A 19951-nucleotide genomic window follows, 5' to 3' on the forward strand; every position below is an offset into this window, starting at 1 on the left:
AAAGATGAAAAGCTCAGAGAGAATCTGGTTACTGTATGCTATTGTGTTGTCTCTACATTGACTGCTAAGAAAAACTGATAAAGGAAATGCTGCTGGATTAATTCAATTCATATATTTTAATGCTTTGACTCCAACATTTAAGTTCAAGGACAAGTTACTGGGGAAAAGGATTTCTATTTTTGTTTCCACAGAAAATGAAAAGCTGTGGATTCCTTCCAGACTAATGTGGTTTGAGCAAGCCAGACCCCCTGAAACAGAGTACCAGGTGATCCTACATTCAAAACAGCTGAACAAAGCAGCCTTGCAGACTACAGCCAAGATTTCTGCGTCTTCTTAGGATTGCCCCATGACAACGTCCCCTATCAGCAGGAAGTAGTTTGGAAAGAACAACGCCCCAATTCCCAAATATTGTTTATAAATGTTTGTTTTCATTTAAATGGACTTGGTTATAAATGGTTAATGATCACAACCAATATTCTTTTTAAAGGTAAAAAGGGAATTATGGTATAGATATGGATACTTTGTATTGGAATGGATTTTCATTTATTGATACAATTTAATGTCAATTTTGTGAGATGTATATTTCTCCTCTTGTTTAGGTATTGTGTTTATTGAGCTCAGTTAGAAATGTAATGTATAATGTAGTACAGATTATAGATAGTTACCTATGATAGTTAGAACTTATAGTTAAGTTAGTTAGTATTTCTAGATATACAGAAATATTTGAGATGGATAGGCATTCTTCAAACCTTTCAAAGGCCTACAGAATATGGCATTTAAAATGGTTTAGGGTTTTTCTTGACAATGAGGCACAATTGCTCCTGGCAACACCATTTATGTCAGAAAGGAAGATGGACATAGAAGAAACGTGTTATGAAGTTTGCTTTCAATATAACAAGACTAGCCATTTGGACAAGATACTGCTCTTGTCTGGACTGTTTGACTTTGTGATGTATAAACTGGACATGCAGGACCCACAGGAAAGTGACTCCTGATTCACGATGGACATTGCTACAGAGATCCTGCTTCATGGAAGAGTCTGCGAGACAGTATGCAGGACACAGAAAAAAGTGACTGTCAAACTGCCAATACAAAAAGACAGTTTAAAGTTTCCTGCTTTGCTAAAGAGTCAGCTAGACACACTATGGCCTATGGGCTGAAGATGAAAGATTACAAAAGAACTTCGGGTGACCAGGCAGTGAGTTGTCTCTGTCATTTCTAGAGTTTATATACTATCCTTCTGTGGTCTTTGATGGAGTTGAAGACAAATAGTTATGGTTATAGTTTTCATTAGTTAGGATTAAAGATAAGTTACTTAGACTTCAGACACACAAAGATAGAATAGATGATGAAATATTTTCTTCAAATCTTGCTAAATGTTAATGGACTAAATATTGTTAACTGTGATTCTTACTTGATAACTATTGTATAATATATTTTGCTATGTTAAGGTTAAAACCCTTCTTTTTATTTAGACAGAAAAGAGGAGATGATGGGAGATGTCATTCTGTATGTTTCTCATACTGGTTAATAATAAAGCACTGTTGGCCAATAGGAAAGGAAGATAGGAGACAAGGAGGAAATAGGAAGTAGGAAGGAAGAGTCAAGATGGAGAGTCTGAAGAAAGCAGTATGCGGCAGCCAGCTCCCGGTAAGAACATGTGGACATACATAGATTAACACAAATGGGTTAATAATTAAGGCAGAGCTAGCCGATAAGAAACAAGTAACCGGGCCAACAGTATTGTACCAATACAGAGTCTCAGTGAATTATTTGGGGCTGGTGCGGCAGCGGGACAAGACCGGGAGGCAGCAGGCGGAAAAACCCGTACTCGTTACATTCCAAAAGTTATAAAAACAGACAAAAACATTTCAGAAATTTTATGCTCAATGGAAAATTGATCACAGGATAGACATTCCTTACAACCCTCAAGGGCAAGGAATTATGGACTGTGCTCATAGCTCCTTGAAAACACAACTTTTAAAAATAAGGAGGGGGAGTTGTGCCCCAAGTCTCCACATGATGTATTAAATCATGCACTCTTAAATTTTTTGAATGTAGATACCTGTGAGCAATCTGGGGCAGATAAGATTTTGGCATGATGGAACTCTAGCGACATTTGCCTAAGTCAAATGGAAAGATCCACACACTAGTCTATGAAAAGGACCTGATCCTGTCCTAATATGAGGTCAAGGGCATGTTTGTGTTTTCTCGAAGGAAGAAAATGAGGCTCAGTGGCTGCCAGACCATTTGGTGAGATGCATGGAGCAGAGGAAAACCGGACCAGACACCGAAGAAGCCTGCCCAAGCATGCCACCTGGATGCTCTCTGTAACCGGACCAGGAAGTAAGAGAGTGAGCTGCGCAAACTACCACAGCATAAGACTGCACCTGGGCCCCTGCCCCAATGGATATGGTCAGTGCAACAGGTGCAGTCGGGATAGATATCTCACTACACAATAGTTAATTTTGGGATCTAGAGCCCCTGGTTTTTTGTTTTGTTTTGTTTTTCAAGACAGGGTTTCTCTGTGTAGTCCTGGCTGTCCTGGAATTCGCTCTATAGATCAGGTTGTCTCAAACTCATGGAGATTTACCTACCTCTGCCTCCCAAGTGCTGGGATTAAAAGCCACCGTCTGGCTGACCTTTTTTATATAACACACATAAATCTGCTTTTTCTTTGACACAACACACACTGGAAAGTTACCCTAAACCCTTAGTCTGACAACAGCATTACTTAGGTCTTAAGTTTAAGCGGTTTCCAGCACAGGATATTATTAATTCTGGCACTAATAAACAGAATAAACAAATCTTTAAAAAACGAGACAGAAAAGACAAATTTTCAATAACATGCCTATAATGAAGAAACTCAACTGAGGTTTGTATTAAAATTTTAATTAGGGGCTAGTACTGGCTGTTCTTCCAGAGGACTTGGGTTTGATTCCCAGCACCTACATGATGGTTCACAATCATCTGTAACTCCAGTTCCAGAAGATCCAAGACCCTCTTCTGGCCTTCAGGCAAAACACCCACACACATGAAAAACAAATTTTTTTTAAAGTGACCACTACTAATTTGAAAAAATTTAAGTTTTAGGATGTTTACATTTTGTGCTTCTGTTTCTTTTCATTCATCTCAAAATAATATATATATATATATATATTATAATATTATCACGCTTACAAAACAAACATCAGCTTACTGTCTTAACACTTCTCTAACCATTTCCTATTTTAAGCTGATTCTTGTGTCTTAACTTTAGATACCTATTTTCTAATGGCAAAAGCCTTCCACAACTACCATGACACCCCACCACCACCACCACACACACACAAAAGCTGTTAATACCTATTTCTCTAGACAGCTGACCTGAACAAGGAGGAGCTAATGGGCCCCCAGACTGATAGCTGGGAATCCAGCGTGGGACTGACTCAGACCCCCTGAACATGGGTCTCAGTTAGAAGGCCTGGTTCCTCTGATAGTGGAACCAGGATGGATCTCTGGTGCACAAAAGGTTTTTGGGAGCACATTCCCCATGGAGGGATACTCCCTTAGCCTAGAGGCAGGAAGAAGGGCCTAGTCCTTACTCCAAATGACTTGACAGATTTTGTTGGTCCCTTCTGGAAGGCATCATCCTCCCTGTGGAGTAGGGGGTGAGGAAGAGAGGATGGGACAGGAGGGTGGTAGGGAGCATGGGAGGGAGGGAAAACTGGGATGGATATGTAAAATAAGAAAAATTAATAATAATAATAAAATACCTGTTTCTCTAAGCAACACAATGGTTTTAGCACACAGAGTAAGTAAATTTTGGTAGTCATCGTAGGAAAGATGGGTACGTATGTAATGACTCTAGGAGCAGTATTGACTAAAGACATTTCTAACGAGAATGTACTGACTTCAGAAGATTGCTCTACCTGTCAAAATAATCTCTAAAGGGTCCCAGTCTATAAAGTTAAGAGGGTCTACTAAGGAACAAGGCACAATGGCCAGGGAATACTTCCAAGTTTGCTGATAAGTATGAAGACCATATACCTTCAAGAAGCTGATGTTTGAAGAAAGTAATGAATATTGTTGGCCTGCTTATTGAAAAAATGACTATGTATATGTAATTGAAGAAACTGTGTATAGCACCAATTTCCTGACTTACAAATCCTTGGTGGCATGACTAATTACCTCAATCGAATGGCTTACAATTCTGATTATAATGTTTAGACTTATAAAGTGAGATATGCCCAAGTCTCTAAAACTATAAACGCTGCTTCCCCCAGGACATCACTACTAGCCTGTATACTAGAATTCACGAAGGCCCTCCTCGTACAGATCACATACATTGCTGTCTCTACCTTTAGCAGCAGCACCTCCAGATTTTGCCACAGCACAAAGTGTGAGTTTGGAGCCTTAGGAAAATTCCAATGGGCTAGTTTTCTTTGAGTTAGATATACATTTTCAGTAATTTGACCGTTTCACAGAAAACAATTACCTTTTCCAGAAATAAATATAAACATGTACTATTATGGCTACTTAAATATTTTAAACATACTGAGTAAAAATGTAAAAGATATAGCTTTTTTTTTTCTATCACCTAAGTATTTTTCTCCAAAACATAAGACCCCAAATGCAAACAGATGTTTGAAGAACTGGCCCACAACAAAATGAATATGAATGTGTGTGTGTATACACACACACACTTACAAACATGCATTTAGTTTATGCTTACTTAAGACAGAGTCTTGTGAAGTATGTAAATAAAGTGAAATAAAATAAAAAAAGACACATTTTATTCATCTTTACCTTGAATGGTAGCTGGGTAAATATAGATTTCAATTTGAGACAGGGTGTCACTATGTATCCTAGCTGGCTTTGAATACACACTGACCCACCAGCTTCTGTCTCCCAAGTGCTGGGATTAAAGGTATACACTACTACACCTGGTACATAGTTTTTATTGCACCATATGGACATTTAATCTCTCTATTAGTTAAAAAAGAAAAGAAGAGAAAGAAAGAAAGGAAACGTCTAGAAAGACAGTTGAGTTTTAATGCCACAAAGCTCCTGGGACAAGAGTCAATACTTACAACAAAATCCGATCAGCCCTTGGTCCATCCTGCCTCTGAAGGATAATGGGAGTATGGTACACTTTCATTTCTCCAGTTCCTCAGTTCTGGGCTGGGATTAGTATCTCCCTTTTATAACTTTCAGAGAGTAGTGATGATTTGCCAGCTATTTATAGATATTAACTAAATTATCCTCTATGTTGAGACCAGCACAGGACTGACTCATGTTTCTTAGAATATATTTTTCCATCACAGCCAACAGAGCCAAATATTAGTAATATGAGTAGGAACCAGAAAATGATTAAATGAATGATAGACACACAAGTAGAAAACTATATTAAGGTATAATAAAGGTATTAGATCAATAAGATTTAATGTTTAAAATAAAAATTTACCAACTAACTTCACAGTGATCAGAAAAAATAAACTGGTTAAAAAGTAGAGCAGCATTGCAAAGCATCTTTCAATGCTCGCCACTTCTGGTTTCTTTCCACAGAAGCAATTAAGTGTTCAATAGTCTTGCCTTTATTTCATACTTCTAAAACAGCAATTTCTTTGGAAACATTTCTTCTTGGGCTGGAGAGACAGCTCAGCCATTGAGGGCTAGGCTCAAAACCAAAATTATAAGAAATATTTCTTCTTGACTTTTCAAATTTAGATGTCATCATTTTCCTACTACACAAGTTATTTAATTCCTATCATCTGGGTGGTTTGGTGGTGGGATCTGAACCCAGGGCTTCCACGAGCTCTATCTCAAAGCTATACTCTAGCCCCTTACTCTTCACACTCTCCCTATGAAGTCATAGCAATTTGACTATAGCAGTATTAATGTGGAGTCGCATTCCTTGCTCATCCATCATACTTACTTCCCAGGGAAATTTCTTATTCTTAAGTTTATTTCCCCCTCTATATCCTCACATCAACCCTACATACCCTTTATCACTTCAAGCTGTCAATCAGAACTGTAAACAACCCCCTTTATATGAACAGACATGTCAAATGCTCAGGATTTTTCACTTAGTCTGTTCTCCTTCCCATTGAGAGACCATGGGCTCCCTGATTCCAGGGAGGGATGCTGTTCCCAGACTATGAATTACTGTTTCAAGATCAAACCCACTTTTCTTAGATTCCAACAATGTTACACAATTCTTAATTTCTTCCCTCATTTTGACAGACTACAACATTCAGTAGCTTCCCATAAAGCTGTATAGAAAATAAAAGTATTTTTTGAGACAGGGTCTCAAATGAAAACAGATGCCCACAATGAAGTCAGTATGCTCATACAGACATGTATTTATGTTTGAACACAAATATATAAATGTTATAAAAATTTAGCCTTGATTCAGAATCCCCCATCCCTACCATCTTAAGTGTTGAGAGTATAGTTCTATTCCACTGTCTCTGGGGAGTAGGGGTTGAGGGGTTGGGGGGGGGGATATTGCTTTAAATTGGGCTTCCTTTCAATACTAATTAATATGAACAATGGACAAAAAGGAAATGTCCTGCCTGGTGGGGGTGATGGCACATGTCTTTAATGCCAGCACTCAGAGGGCAGAGGTAAGCAAATTTATGTGAGTTTGGGGTCAGCCTGGTTTCCAGGACAGCCAGGGATATACAGGAAAACCCTGTCGCCCAAAAAAAAAAAAAAAAAAAAAAAAAAAAAAAAATCCCCCCCTCAAAGATCATGGAGACACAAATTATTTAAATCTTCATTAAAAGATGTACTCTTCTCATTCCCACATATGGCTATTAAGCAGTAGGAATGTGGCTATTCTGAACAGAAATGTTTTAAGTACAAAATATACACTGCATTTTGATGAAAAAAATATTAGGATATAAACTGTCTATTTTCTTTTTATACTTATTTATTTTTGGATTTTTAAGACAGGGTTTCTCTTGCGTAGGCCTGGTTGGCCTTAAACTCAAGAGAACTCAAGAAATATGGCTACCTTTGCCTCCCAACTGCTGGGATTAAAGGCACTACACTGCCTGGCATAAACTGTCTTTTTAAAAAAGAACTATTTGTTTTTATTTTATGTGTGGGTGTTTTGTCTGCATATATGTCTGTGCAGTGTGAATGTGCAGTGCTTGCAGGGGCCAGAAGAGGGCACTGGCGCACCACCAGGTCTGAAGTTACAGATGGTTCTCAAATGACATGTGGGTGCTATAGTAACAACCATTACTCTTAACCACTGAGCAATCTCTCCAACACTCACATCGAAATGTTAAGTGACAGCGTGCATGTGTCTGTCTCTATTCTGGCTAATTCAGAATGAGGTTGTATTATACACTTGATTTTAGCTAAAAGGCAGAGAAGGGATACTTCAAGTATACCTCTAGTGCAATCCTTAGCACAATATGAAGAAAAAAAAATTCAGTACATGGTACATGTCTATAATCCCTGAGGTGGGGATGAGGATCCCTGCAGTTTGCTAGAGATCCAGTCTAGCTGCATCAGCCTGCTCCAGGTTCAATGAAAGACTACTTGGAAAAAAAAATGTGTAGAGCAACTGAAGACACCTGATGTTGCCCCATGACTTCTACAAGCATTGGTATACAGGTGCATGCAGGACACACAGATACAGAAAAAAGGACAAGGCTGATTGAAGGGAAAACACACTTTTATATCCTAAGTCTATTTGATGCATTTTTAGATGTATCACAAGCATGCTTTTTACACAAAGGATAAAATGGAAATCACAATTTCAAAGAACTCGAGGATATAATGTATTGTCAGAATCCCTTGGGTCAGTATCCCTTTCTGCAAAAGACAAAAGTATAGATTTACCTTCTCTGGATTTCCAACTCTTCTTGGGATGGGCCATTTTGAACTTGAGCAGGTAGTTGTGAATTTTGTCTAGGCAATGTTGGCCCTATAAGGGAGGGAAACATTACAGATGAATGTTACCATTCTACTTAGCTAGATGGAGGAAATTAAACCATGAGAACAACATAAAACCGTCACATATTAAAAAATGCATCTTCTTTTGTCTAGCAAAATAAAATGTTAAGCTTTACATAACACACAGCAAATGAAAGACTGCAACATAATACTGTCATCATCTTCAGAAGGCTTACTTGAAACAAATGGAAACACCAACAATAAAAGAAAAAAATAAACATTTATATATGAAGAGCTTGAATAAAACAATGAGCACCTGAAAAGGCACCTGAGCTTGACATTCTCTAAGACAATGAGACACTCTGTAACTGTTCATGAGGTGGAGAGGAAGAACTTAAATGAAAAATCAGAATTAAAAAACTCACCTAAATAGAACACTGGAAATGAAAAACAGGAGAGAGAGAGAGCATGAGAACCTCATTACTAGACTGAAGTATGCTAATGCATTTATCAAACTTGCCCAACTTGAGCTGCCATTTCTGTTTCGTGGAAAGGCATTTCCAATACCAGTGAAATAAACATTTGCTAAACTCCCATATACTGTATTAACCTATTTATCTCAATTTTTAGTTACAGGTAATCTTAATAACCTTTCATATGAGGTAAGAAAGACGGGGGAGGGGAAGACCTTGTGTTCACCAACATGACTGCCATGAGAAACCACTGACCACTCATTCCCACATCTATGTATATTGTAGATCCATCTTTAGCATCTTAGACTGTCACTAAGTTATGGGAAGTCTTATTGTCACTGGATATAAAAATTAAGTGAGAGGCATGTTGCAACTAGTATAATATATAGAGACTGACCTAAGGTTAAGCTAGAACTACTTTAATGCACAAAAGTAAAAGCAAGAGTAATGAGTTTTCTTCATTCTCTAAGAAGTAGATTTCTGACTTCTAGTGTGCCACCAAAAACCCCCAGCAGGAATTCTCAAGAGTCTGCAGAGACTGCTATAGGGAAGTAAATAAGTGCTGTGTGTACCAGATCATGTTATAGTGATCTGGGAGCATGCTATTTTATCCTAGTGGAGCAGCCAGCCCCACAGCTGGGAGCAGAGGCTCATCAGGGTGTTTAATACAGTGCTGGCATCTCCCAGGTATAAAAAATAGGAAAATGACCTGAACTCACCTATTAAATTTTTCATTCATCTCTTTACATGCTTTTAGATTGACCATTTAATTTGCCCTCTAATGACAAATTAGATGACAACTGCAGCAATATATTCAATTAGATCTAAGTCTGCTACTTTGAAAACCAACAAAGAAAATATAAATCAACCCCATGTAATTAACAAGAAAAAACAAAAAAAAGTTTTAAAATCAAAGTCAAATACAGACATAAATGAAAGTATAACTTGTCTGATAAATAGAATGTCTGGAAAACTAACACAATGGCTTTTTGAAAAACTCATGCTGCACTGTACTCTAATGCTTACTGTTTTGTAGAGAAAGAGACACACCTGAATTGGGAGGATATGTTTAAGAACCTATAAAATTTAAGGAGTAAATTTACATACACACATTTTAGGACTATAAAATCAAAGTTTAGGCAATGTCAACTTTAAAGACAATTATGCCTTATTTACTTTTAATAATATTGTTTGAGTGTTAAAACTTCAGCCAGTATAAATAATGGGACAGCTGGAAGTCAGTAATCTATCATGCTCACATTTAGAGAAGTATTTCAATGATTCTACTAATGAATTAAACCTGTGTGTTAGCTGAAACCTATAAATTCAAGTCAGAGATGTTAAAATTTCAATCTAACCTTCTTGATATTATCAATTTTGTTCATTTTGTAAAAATAACTCTGGACCCAGCATGGTGTTGTATGCCTGTAACCTCAGCAATTGGGAGGCAACCACAGGAAAATTTTAAGTTCAGGATCACCCTGGGCTATATATACTTACTTACTATCAAACAACAAAACTATCAAAAACAAAAAAACCCCCCTAATAATCCAGATATGACTCATAAAACACACTGAACAGGGAAATTGACTAGTTTAATCCTGGCACATGAGATGAGAAAAACTTCGGAATCCTTTTTAAATGGGAATTTTGATCTAAGAATAACTCTTACAATTCTTTGCTATGTAGCTTTATGATGATGAGCCATTTGTTTATCCAGGCATTCTCAAAATCCCTCCCTTTGGCATTTTTTGACATCTATATTTAATCTGCTTATTTTGTTGTTTTTTTCATCAAAATTGCCAAGCTGTAAAAACTAGCATATTGAAATATATGTGCAATTAAACATAATTAGTTTAAAAACTCCAGGTAAATTATGAACTAGAGGTACACAATTACATTTTCCTTATTGTCAACATTTTAATGGGTTATAAAATTGGTAAGTTGTATAAAAGGGCGTCACACAACAAAGGAGAGCAGAATCCAGGGTTAGGCAAGGCCATGAGCGGCTGTATTTTCTGGAATGTACAGTATTTTTTCAAAAGGGCCACATTCCTAAATGAGTATCTGTATTCTCATAAAATATAAAATAGGTACTTTCATAAGCATCTCAGTGGGCAAAGGACAATATTTTAACATGCATGGTATGGAGGGACGTTATCGGTAACCTTTGTGAAGGGGTAAAAAGGAGAAACCACCAAGGTGCAGAATAAGTGACACTGCCCTAGCCTCCCACATAGAAGAATGGCAACTTCCTGAGGGTTTACTTTATAACCAGATAACTGTTGGTCCTAATTTGCCCAAGGCTAGAAGGTGAAAAGACATGTCTGTGAATTACTTTTCCTAACAAAGACAACATGGCAATGTTGCCAATAAGTATCCTATAAATGATGGAAATCTGATATGAACCCCTCCCTCCAACAGGAATGGCGGTTCAGACTTGCCCTCAATAGAGTTTTGCTTAAAGCACATTTCACTTACTCTCCCCATTTTAAATCTCATAAATCTAGTTCCACATGGACCACAATACAAAAGCAGGTCCTATTACATGTAATCCAATCAAACTTAAACCTGGCAATTAGATTGTAGATGTTACACAAAGTGAAGACCGTTATAATGGAAATCTATTTTAACCTGTTATGTTTTAGGAATTCACCTTTATTAATTAGGTCAAATCACCTCTTTCCCTTTAAAAACAGGTAAACTATCTAAACTATCACTCTACCCATGGGTCTCAAGCTTCCCAAGCACAAAGTTACAGTATCAAGTGTGTTTTCAATATGAGCTGGAGAGAGGCCTCATCACACAAATGTCAGTGATTGCACACAGAAGCCAGAAGAACCCCAGGGAAAAGCACCAGCAGAAATGATATCACTGGTTCTGGGCAACCTACAGTATTAAGCTTCAGACTGGGAGAAGGCAGGAGAGATTTATAACAACAAGTCATAAAATAGGCGCTCACTGCTGCGACCATGAACTGGAACAATCACAATGTAACTTAGGTGACCATGAAATACATCAGAATTTTCTTTTTTCTCATTTATAGTATGCTTGCCTAAACCAGTAAGCATAGAAACTTAAAGAAACTTTATCAACAATACTGAGACACTACACTAAAAATTCTGGATCACATGGATGAAGTACACACACTAACTACATCACCTTACAGTTTTCTCTCACAAAATATTTAGCTAGTCAAGGTATATACAGTCAAAAAGGCATGTGAACCAATAAAAAAATTCAAATAATTTAGACATTTTTTTGAAACTCGGATTTTTAAAACAGGAAGATTCAGAATCAAATAGAAATGAATAATTCAATAATATATACCTGCATACTTATCTATATAAACAATTTCCTTATGCAAATTTACATATATATACATATATATGTGTATGTATATATACGTGTGTGTGTGTGTATATATATATATATACATGTTTATATATAAATAATTGATCAGGTCCATCCTGGGGTGGCTAAGTGACATACCTAATTTAACCATGCAAATAATACATGTATGTACACACATGTATGTTTATGAAGGTGAGCATGACAGAAAACAATCTATGAGCCTAAATTCACTTCTAAGCCACAGAAACCTAACCTACTAAATAGAGGAGGTTGTCACCTGAAACTGACCTATGAAAAAAGTAAGCACACATCTATCTCTACAACATGCACATCTTGAATTCATTCAAGGTAAATAAAGCTCCTTTCAAATAAGGCACATTTACATTACTCAAATCATATGAAAAATGCATATACCTTTTTCACTTAAATTGAACTGAATGTTGTAATTAAAAAAAAAAAAAAAAAAAAAAAAAAACCCTTTTAGGATTCTATTTCTAACTAAATCCTCACTGATAAGCCAACTCAAAAGCTAACTCAACCACAACAAATATCACAACATAAAACAGAAGCTTGCTTTATTTCCCAGATACCACAAACCAGACTATGGCCTAGGAAACAAAAGTTATGGAAATGTGCAAGTCGTATGTACCACAGCTTGAAAAAGTAATGTAAACATAATGTTGCTTACCACAGAAAATACATCGCAAATTAGTGCTGTCCTGGGTAGCAGTAACCTTGCTCTGGGCTGCAACAGACACCTCGATGTTAGAAGCTTCGAAGGACAATGGGGCCATCTGAAGAACTTCACATTAACTAAAAGGTGCTTTGAAATGTTCAAAATGTATTTATACATATGTCCTATCTAGATCCTCATTCTGGAAACTTTATAATTTTACAGCGTAAGTATTTCCTAAGTCATACAATCAAAGAATGCAATCTGCATCTTAAGACTGTATTCTTTAAACCGCTGGTGAAAATGAAGTATTCTAGAAAGTTAAGATATTTCATGAGGTCTACCCTCCCATTTAAAAAAAAAAAAAAAAAAAAAACTGCATTCAAAAAAAAGAAAAAAGAAAAGAAACTCAAGGGAAATATTTAAGATTGATTTAGTTAAGATTGCTCAGTTAAATCAGTTGGGGGAAAAAAACAAAGGCTATCATTTAAAAGGCTATAATATATATTTACTGATATGAGATTTCTTTGTACTTAACAATAACCAAAAAGGTTTACAGAGACACACTTCACTACTGTTTTTTTCTCTAGATATGAATTTGACAAAATGAATTACTGAAAATTCTGTGTGGCCACAACTGGCCATTTAACCTAAATGAGTAACATTAAAATTTAGTTAATCAGGAAATAAATTCATAAATTCTTTTTAGGAAGAAAAATTCAAAGGGTGAGTGGTAACCTCTGAAAAGAGAAATGCTTTATCCAATCAAGGCAATACTCAAAACTGGGAGAGAAATGTTTTTCCTTCTATTAATAACATGCAAAAGGTGCATAAATAATTTCTCAAAAAACCCTTTTCAACAACGAAAAGAGTTTCTTTTCTTATGGGTACCAGCTAGGAAAACAGTTAATGGATTAAATACATGTTGCTTTAAGGAAGAGCACATTAAAGCGAACAAGACAGTACTTCAGTATATTCTTTAAATAAGTCAACTACTGCTAACTACATACAATTCAGAACCAAATCAATTTATATTCAAGGGATTGTCTTAATATGGTAACAATCATAAATAAAAAATTTCATCACTTTTAGCAAGACAACATAATCCAATTAAATCTTAAAGTATTAGATACAGTAGGTACTTCAAACACCAATAAGATTGCTAATGCAAGCTTTGCTAAGTACTTCCACCCAGCCATCTTTCAAAACTGCATGCACAATATTTAAGAGTAATTACATAACCACAGGCACATGAAGACAAGCTCAACAAACTAATGAGATTATACTAAGGGAGATAAATGTTTTAGAAAAATTATGATAATTACATTGTAAATTTAAAGTCCTTTATAAAAATCTTTTTCACCTGTGTTTATAGATACCTAATTATCTGGTTTACCCTTTAGTTCCTTTAATGGGCATTAAATGAGAAAAAAATATAAGGATAATTAAAAAACTCACATGAAAAGCCTGAGAAAATATCTTGTTTCTGACAGCAAAGAAATGGCCCCATCCCATGAGGAATCATTTCAGCAGAAAGTCACCTGACAATTGTCAGAATGCAGGCACCCCTATCACTGCAGACTATTTCCAACCAAGAACTAATCTTTCTCACAACTGAATTACTAAGCAATGTCCCTGCACTTGTCATCTTTAAGCATCTTCTTCCTGGTGACTTTCATTTTTGCTAACAAGAAAACATTGATCTACTTTCTGATAGGGTTTCTTAAATTCTACTGCAGATTGCATTTCCCGAAGATACTAAATTATTCATTCCATCATATGCATAAGGCTAACAGCTTCCTGCTTACTGTTGATGCCATTAACTCTTTCTTTACTACACCTGAGGAGATTATACATGTAAATTCAGTACTACCAGTTTTAATGCTAGCATTCATCAATGAAAAGACACTTTTTAAAAAGAAATTCATACAACAGAAGCTTAATTAGGGCTAAGGGAAAAGGGTGAAATGCAAAGGAAAACAAACCTAGAGCCATGAAAATTAACCAAGAATGTAGAATTTAACAACTTCATGATATTTGGCTTTTGAACTTGTTGCCAATGCTCATCTGTCTCTTAAAGCAATTTGTGAAACAGTAACCCTTCAGGCTTTGCCCCCTGCCCATATTACCCTTTACCATTTAAGGGTTGTTTTTTTTTTTGTTTTTTTTTTTTTTTTAAAAACAAGGAAACAAAAAGTCTTTAAGTGAGTTAATCTGTAATGGATATTACAGGCTTCTTAGCTTTGATCCATATCATTCTATTGTGTGCATTTTATTATTATAATAATTCCTACAGCAGAATTTTAAAACATTTGTGCTTTTAAAAAATTAGCCATTTCTATTATTAATGATTAGCCATCTCAAGATAATTTGTAAAGGCAACACTGTGCATCTCAGCATTTTGTATTTCTAAGGATTAAATAAGATAATGTTTGCCTGATCATTTAAATAAAGCTCTTCATGACCCAGAGGAAGTTAAGTAAAGGCAAAGGCTTGTTCTAAGGCTGAGGTAAGAACAGAACGGAGGCAGGCACTCAAACAGTAGTTACTGCATTTAAAAAAAAAAAAAAAAAAAAAAACAACAGTCCTTAAAACAGACTAAACAGGTTGTATTATGTATTTATGTGGTGACACATGCCTTTAATCCTAGCACCCAGGAGGCAGAGGTGTGAGTGTGAGGTCAGTCCGGTCTACAGAGTGAGTTCCAGGACAGCCAGGACTATATTAAAGAGGAAAGAGGAGGGGTGGAGGAGGGGAAAGGAGCAAAGCAAAGCAAAGGGAAAAAATAAAGAGGCCATGAATTTGAGGGATTGGGGGGAGGGGTTGGAGGGAGGGAAGGGGAAAATGACATAATCTATATTTTAATTTAAAAACATGTAAAACCCTAAAAACAACAACCAAGTTCCAAACTGCAGGGCAATATTCAGAGACATGGAATTATAAACAATAAATTTGTTCAAAGTACTTTAAGGCTGCTTTTTTGTTTTATAAGACATGGTTTCTCTGTGTAGCTTGGCTGTCTTGGAACTTGCTCTGTAGGCCAGGCAGGCCTCAATCTCCCAAATGCTGGGATTAAAGGTGTACACCACTCCTGCTAAACCAATGTTTCACCATTAAAACACTTTTACATCATTATTTCAAATTTTGTTTTGAAACATGTATGTTTAATGAAAGAAAATAATCTATGGGAAGAAATGGAGCACTGTGTAGTTATAACCTCATATGAAAAACCCAACGTCATCTAGATCTCTCATTTCTTTAATCTAGAGATGTATGTACATATGTACATACGTGCCTTCCTCTCCTTTGCTACCAGAAGGTAATGTTCCTTCAACTTAGGGCTTCAAACATACTTTTTAAAAAAGAAAAAAGTCATTTACTTTTTTAAAAAGAAAAAAAAAAAAAGACTGCAAACAATAGATAAATTGCAGCATTTATTACACGGTGCAGGCCCCTCAGTCCACTATGTTTTGTTAGTTCTTTATTTTTTAACCAAGGAACTACAAGACTATTTGTAGCTAAAGAAACTTTAGGGGTCAACTCAACTAGATGCTCAGGGGCCTATAATTTACCAATCCTGTAATATCCTGATATTCTAGAGACATCATTAACCTGTGCCTCCTCATTCATTTAACTGGTTCTTTTTCCTAAGCACACATCAATACCTATACATCAATCAATCAATCGTGTTTCCTGCCCTTGATACAGGTAGAGCATTTTCTTAATTAGAGATTACAGGGGAGGGCCCAGCCCATGGCGGGTGGTGCCATCCCAGGTCCTGGGTTCTATAACAAAGCAGGCTGAGCAAGCCAGGAAGAAGTTCCCCCCCATGGCCTCTGCATCAGCTTCCACCTCCAGGTTCCTGCCCTGCTTGAGTTCCTGTCCTGACTTCCTTCAATGACGAACAGAGATATGAAGTACAAGCCAAATAAACCCTTTCCTCCCCAAGTTGCTTTAGTTTTGGTTTTATCCCAGCAATAGAAACACTAAGACAGACCTTGTCTCCAAAAAAAGCAAAAAAAAAACAAAACAAAAGACCTGCAAACTTTTCAGAAAACTCAACTTGTGTTTTTTCTTGTGAATAATCTTAGAAATTACACTCACAGAAATAGCAAGTCTACCTCAACAACCATTTTTAGTAACTTTACACAAGTAGCACGCTCTATTTGCTAAATTTATTTATCAAACCCAATTCCCAAGCACCTCTTTGTGCAGTATTTACACTGCCTTGCAGATATGTCAACCAAGTATTATCTTCTCTATAGTCTCTAAAGACACTAAGGTGATGTTCCCTAAAAATCAGACATGAATGCAGGAGACTTCATGAAGAGTAGGATAAGCTCAGTTGGGGAGGAGTGCTATGAAATGCTGTCTTTCTTCCAGACCTGACGTAGCGACTGTACTTATACCACACTGCAGCTAACAGTTGCCAGCCAAGGTCAAGGCAACCACATCGGACAGCATTCCAGCAGCAAGCACTAACAGGACTCAGTGATTAAAACAAAAGACATGAAGGTTGGAGAGGGACTGCTGACAGGACAGTACAGTGAGGATGTTATGTGGAGGGAAATGCCCAAGATACATTGTATATAGGTATGAAGCTGTTACAAGATATAAGAAGTTCTAAAACAATTAGACAAGTTATAATCAAACTAATAGCTTTCCCAAGTACTCAGATGCTCAGAGACATAAAATTATATAATATATAATAATTATATAAAATTACAATGGTATGGTTTATTGTAATTTACATACATAAAAAGAATTTATATACTACAAGGGGATAAGGGGGTGTAGAGGAAGTCAGCCAGCTGTGGTAACACATGCCTTTAATCCCAGAACTTAGGAGGCAGAGGCAGGCAGATCTCTTGAATTTGAGACCAGCCTGGTCTATAAAGTGAGTGCCAGAACAGCCAGGGTTGTACAGAAAAACTTTATCTTGAAAACAAAAACAACCCCCACCAAAGTAAAATCATAAATGTACCAAGTGCATAGAAAGCAGAGAGCTTTAATTTTTAAAGGGCAGAGCTAGAAAAAATAAATGGTTATTACCCTAAAGAAATGGTAGTTTCACACCTAAAAAACAATTTTTTGAATTGAGTATGAATAAGGCTACCACACTTACACTATCCCTTTCGCTACTAGAGAAGTAGGTGGTGGGTGGGTGGGTGGTGGTAAAAGATGGAGAAATAGTAAATACCCTCTTCTGATCTGCAAAGTACCACTGCTAAATGGCAGCTCTTGTGATTCTTTTCTATGGGGATGAAAGAAAATAAATAAAATGAACAGAGCAGAGGGGGAAAAATGATAGAAACAAAGGTTTCTATGTTGCAGGCAAACCTAGGGGTATCTACCTATTAAAAATATAGAAAAATAGGAATAAATAATTCCTATCCAATAGATAGCTTTCCTGCTAATGTAAAACTGAAGCAGAGAATACATAAACTCTGTTAGCAGCGGTTCTCAAGACTTCTCTCAGGGTTTCTCTGCATAGCCCTGGCTGTCCTGGCCTCCAACTCACAGATCCACCTACCTCTGCCTACAGAGGTTTACAAGGATAAAGACATGCACTGCCATGCCTGGCCTACACCTACCGGAGGGCTTTGCTAAGAGGAGATCTGTTTCTGCTGCCTCTACTCTGGCAGGGTGATCTACTGATGACATGTGTATGACCACCACCATGATGTCACTGGTTACAGACCCTCACCAGAGTCCAGCAAAAAGCTTGTGCTATATATTCCCAAAATGGGCTGAACTGTTGGCGAATAAACTTTTTTCATAATGCAGATACTCTTTGATATTTCACTGCAGGAAAAGGGGCTGAAATAAAGCCCTCTGATATGTAGTTTCACAGAAGGCCCAGAACTATTCTTTCCTTTGTATTCAATATGCTGCAGTATGTTGTTTTCATTGATATATAATAAAGAGATTTTTTTTTTTTAATGGAGCACTTTGGAGAGATCTAGACAGGAACTAACTACCTTAATTGTCCTTAAGCCACATTTACTGAATCCCTAAGTGAGGGTTTTAAACTCAAGATTCCTGATTCTACCTCAGGTTTAGCAAAGAAGAAAATCACAGTAAGACACAAACCCAGAGCAATCTAGGTGATATGACAGTCTGCACAGTGTAGACTGGCTAACTTCATTACTTATCCACTCAATTTCTCTTTTAATATCTAAGAAGAACTAGACATGAAATTATTTCAAATATAAGTCAATACGAATGATAAAAGATAGAGCTAAACAGAACAAATGAGGACACTGGCATTTAAGAAGTTCTTGAAAACCAGAAACTTTCTTATCCCAATTCTAGTCCACAACGGCAATTACTTATTGAGGGTAAATGGGAAGGCCAAGAATAGAAGCTAAAGTGAGGAAAGGGAAACACACAGAAAACAGCCTTAACATAGTTTAGGCCTAATGCACGCAGTGCAGGTGAAGATACCTAATTATTCTCTTTGGGAAAAACTGAAACAGTCACCCAAACCATTTTCTGATTGATTGAAAAGGTTAATCACACTGAAGGGAAAATTTAGGACTTGGAAGTATATAATGGATGGGACAGAGAAGGTAAAAGTGATTCAGTAATTCCTATTCTTCTTCAAAAGTTAGATATTCTCTCTCAAAAAAAAGATTCTTGTTTTGTTTTTTTCTTTTGCAATTTGGCCATGTTTTGTCTATGCACCATGTCGTGCAATGCCTTTGGAGACCAGAAGGGGGCATCAGGTAACCTGGAAATGGAATTAACAGATAGTTGCTGGCTGCCATGTGGAGGCTTGCAACCAAATCCTAGACTTCTGCAAGTGCTTTTAATTGTTGTGCTATCTCTTACTCTTTGTCAAATCTTTTTAACTTAGTATTTAGTGTGACTCTGTCCAAATTAGTTGTATGGGTAATATTAACCTTTGTTCTTTCACAAGCCACTGAAAATTAGTCAGTTCAGGAACTGTGGCTATAGTGTACCTATCAGTATCCTGTGAAAACCCTAAGACCCTGACATACTTAAAATACCCTCAATGCTAATTAGAATGTCTTGTTATTTCAGGTTAGATTATCTCTACAAAGAGCCCAAAATTTTATTTCCTTTTTCTATTTTCATATGTACCCATGTGTGGGGTCTATGTATATGCAGGTTCAAGGTCAGTATTCTTAGATACAACGTTCTTTCTTGTATTATGGTCATGTTGAGTTTTAAGAGTAGGACACTGAGAACACCATTTTTCTCTAAATCCTCTTTGCATACACACATGCACTCAAACTTTTCTTCGGACAATAATTTTCTTCACAGGGGGTAAAAGTAAAGAAGCCAGAGGAGATCTGACAAACTTTTTATTCTCAAAGTCACTTCACATGAAATTTTGTTAATTAGCCTACAAAATCAACATTTTATACTTTAAGGATTCCAATAGCCCCCGTGTCATCTAATTCCCATGCCACATGGTCAGTAAATGAGGAAACCACTCTAGAGGATGTGACCTGCCACCACCCCCAAGATGGGACAAAACTAGAAACTCAATTCCATTTTCAAGCTTTTCCACTAAGTTACATTGAAGGTC

General features: G+C 36.6%; 1 protein-coding gene across 10 annotated transcripts in view; it reads right to left on the reverse strand.

Annotated features, from left to right (window-relative positions):
• Enah (ENAH actin regulator) overlaps positions 1 to 19951 on the reverse strand; it is a 104780-nt gene that overhangs the window by 23883 nt on the left and 60946 nt on the right. For 7 of the 10 annotated variants that reach the window (XM_051186466.1, XM_051186462.1, XM_051186464.1 and 4 more), the window contains 2 exons: positions 12409 to 12465; positions 7840 to 7924 (listed from right to left, as the gene is read on the reverse strand). In XM_051186466.1, coding sequence (XP_051042423.1) covers positions 7840 to 7924; positions 12409 to 12465 — 142 coding nt within the window. The remainder of the gene's footprint in view (positions 1 to 7839; positions 7925 to 12408; positions 12466 to 19951) is intronic. The other 3 variants (XM_051186465.1, XM_051186470.1, XM_051186468.1) reach the window with 1 other exon arrangement.

The sequence above is a fragment of the Phodopus roborovskii genome, unplaced genomic scaffold, assembly GCF_943737965.1.
Source record: "Phodopus roborovskii unplaced genomic scaffold, PHOROB, whole genome shotgun sequence".
NCBI classification, from domain to species: Eukaryota; Metazoa; Chordata; class Mammalia; order Rodentia; family Cricetidae; genus Phodopus; species Phodopus roborovskii.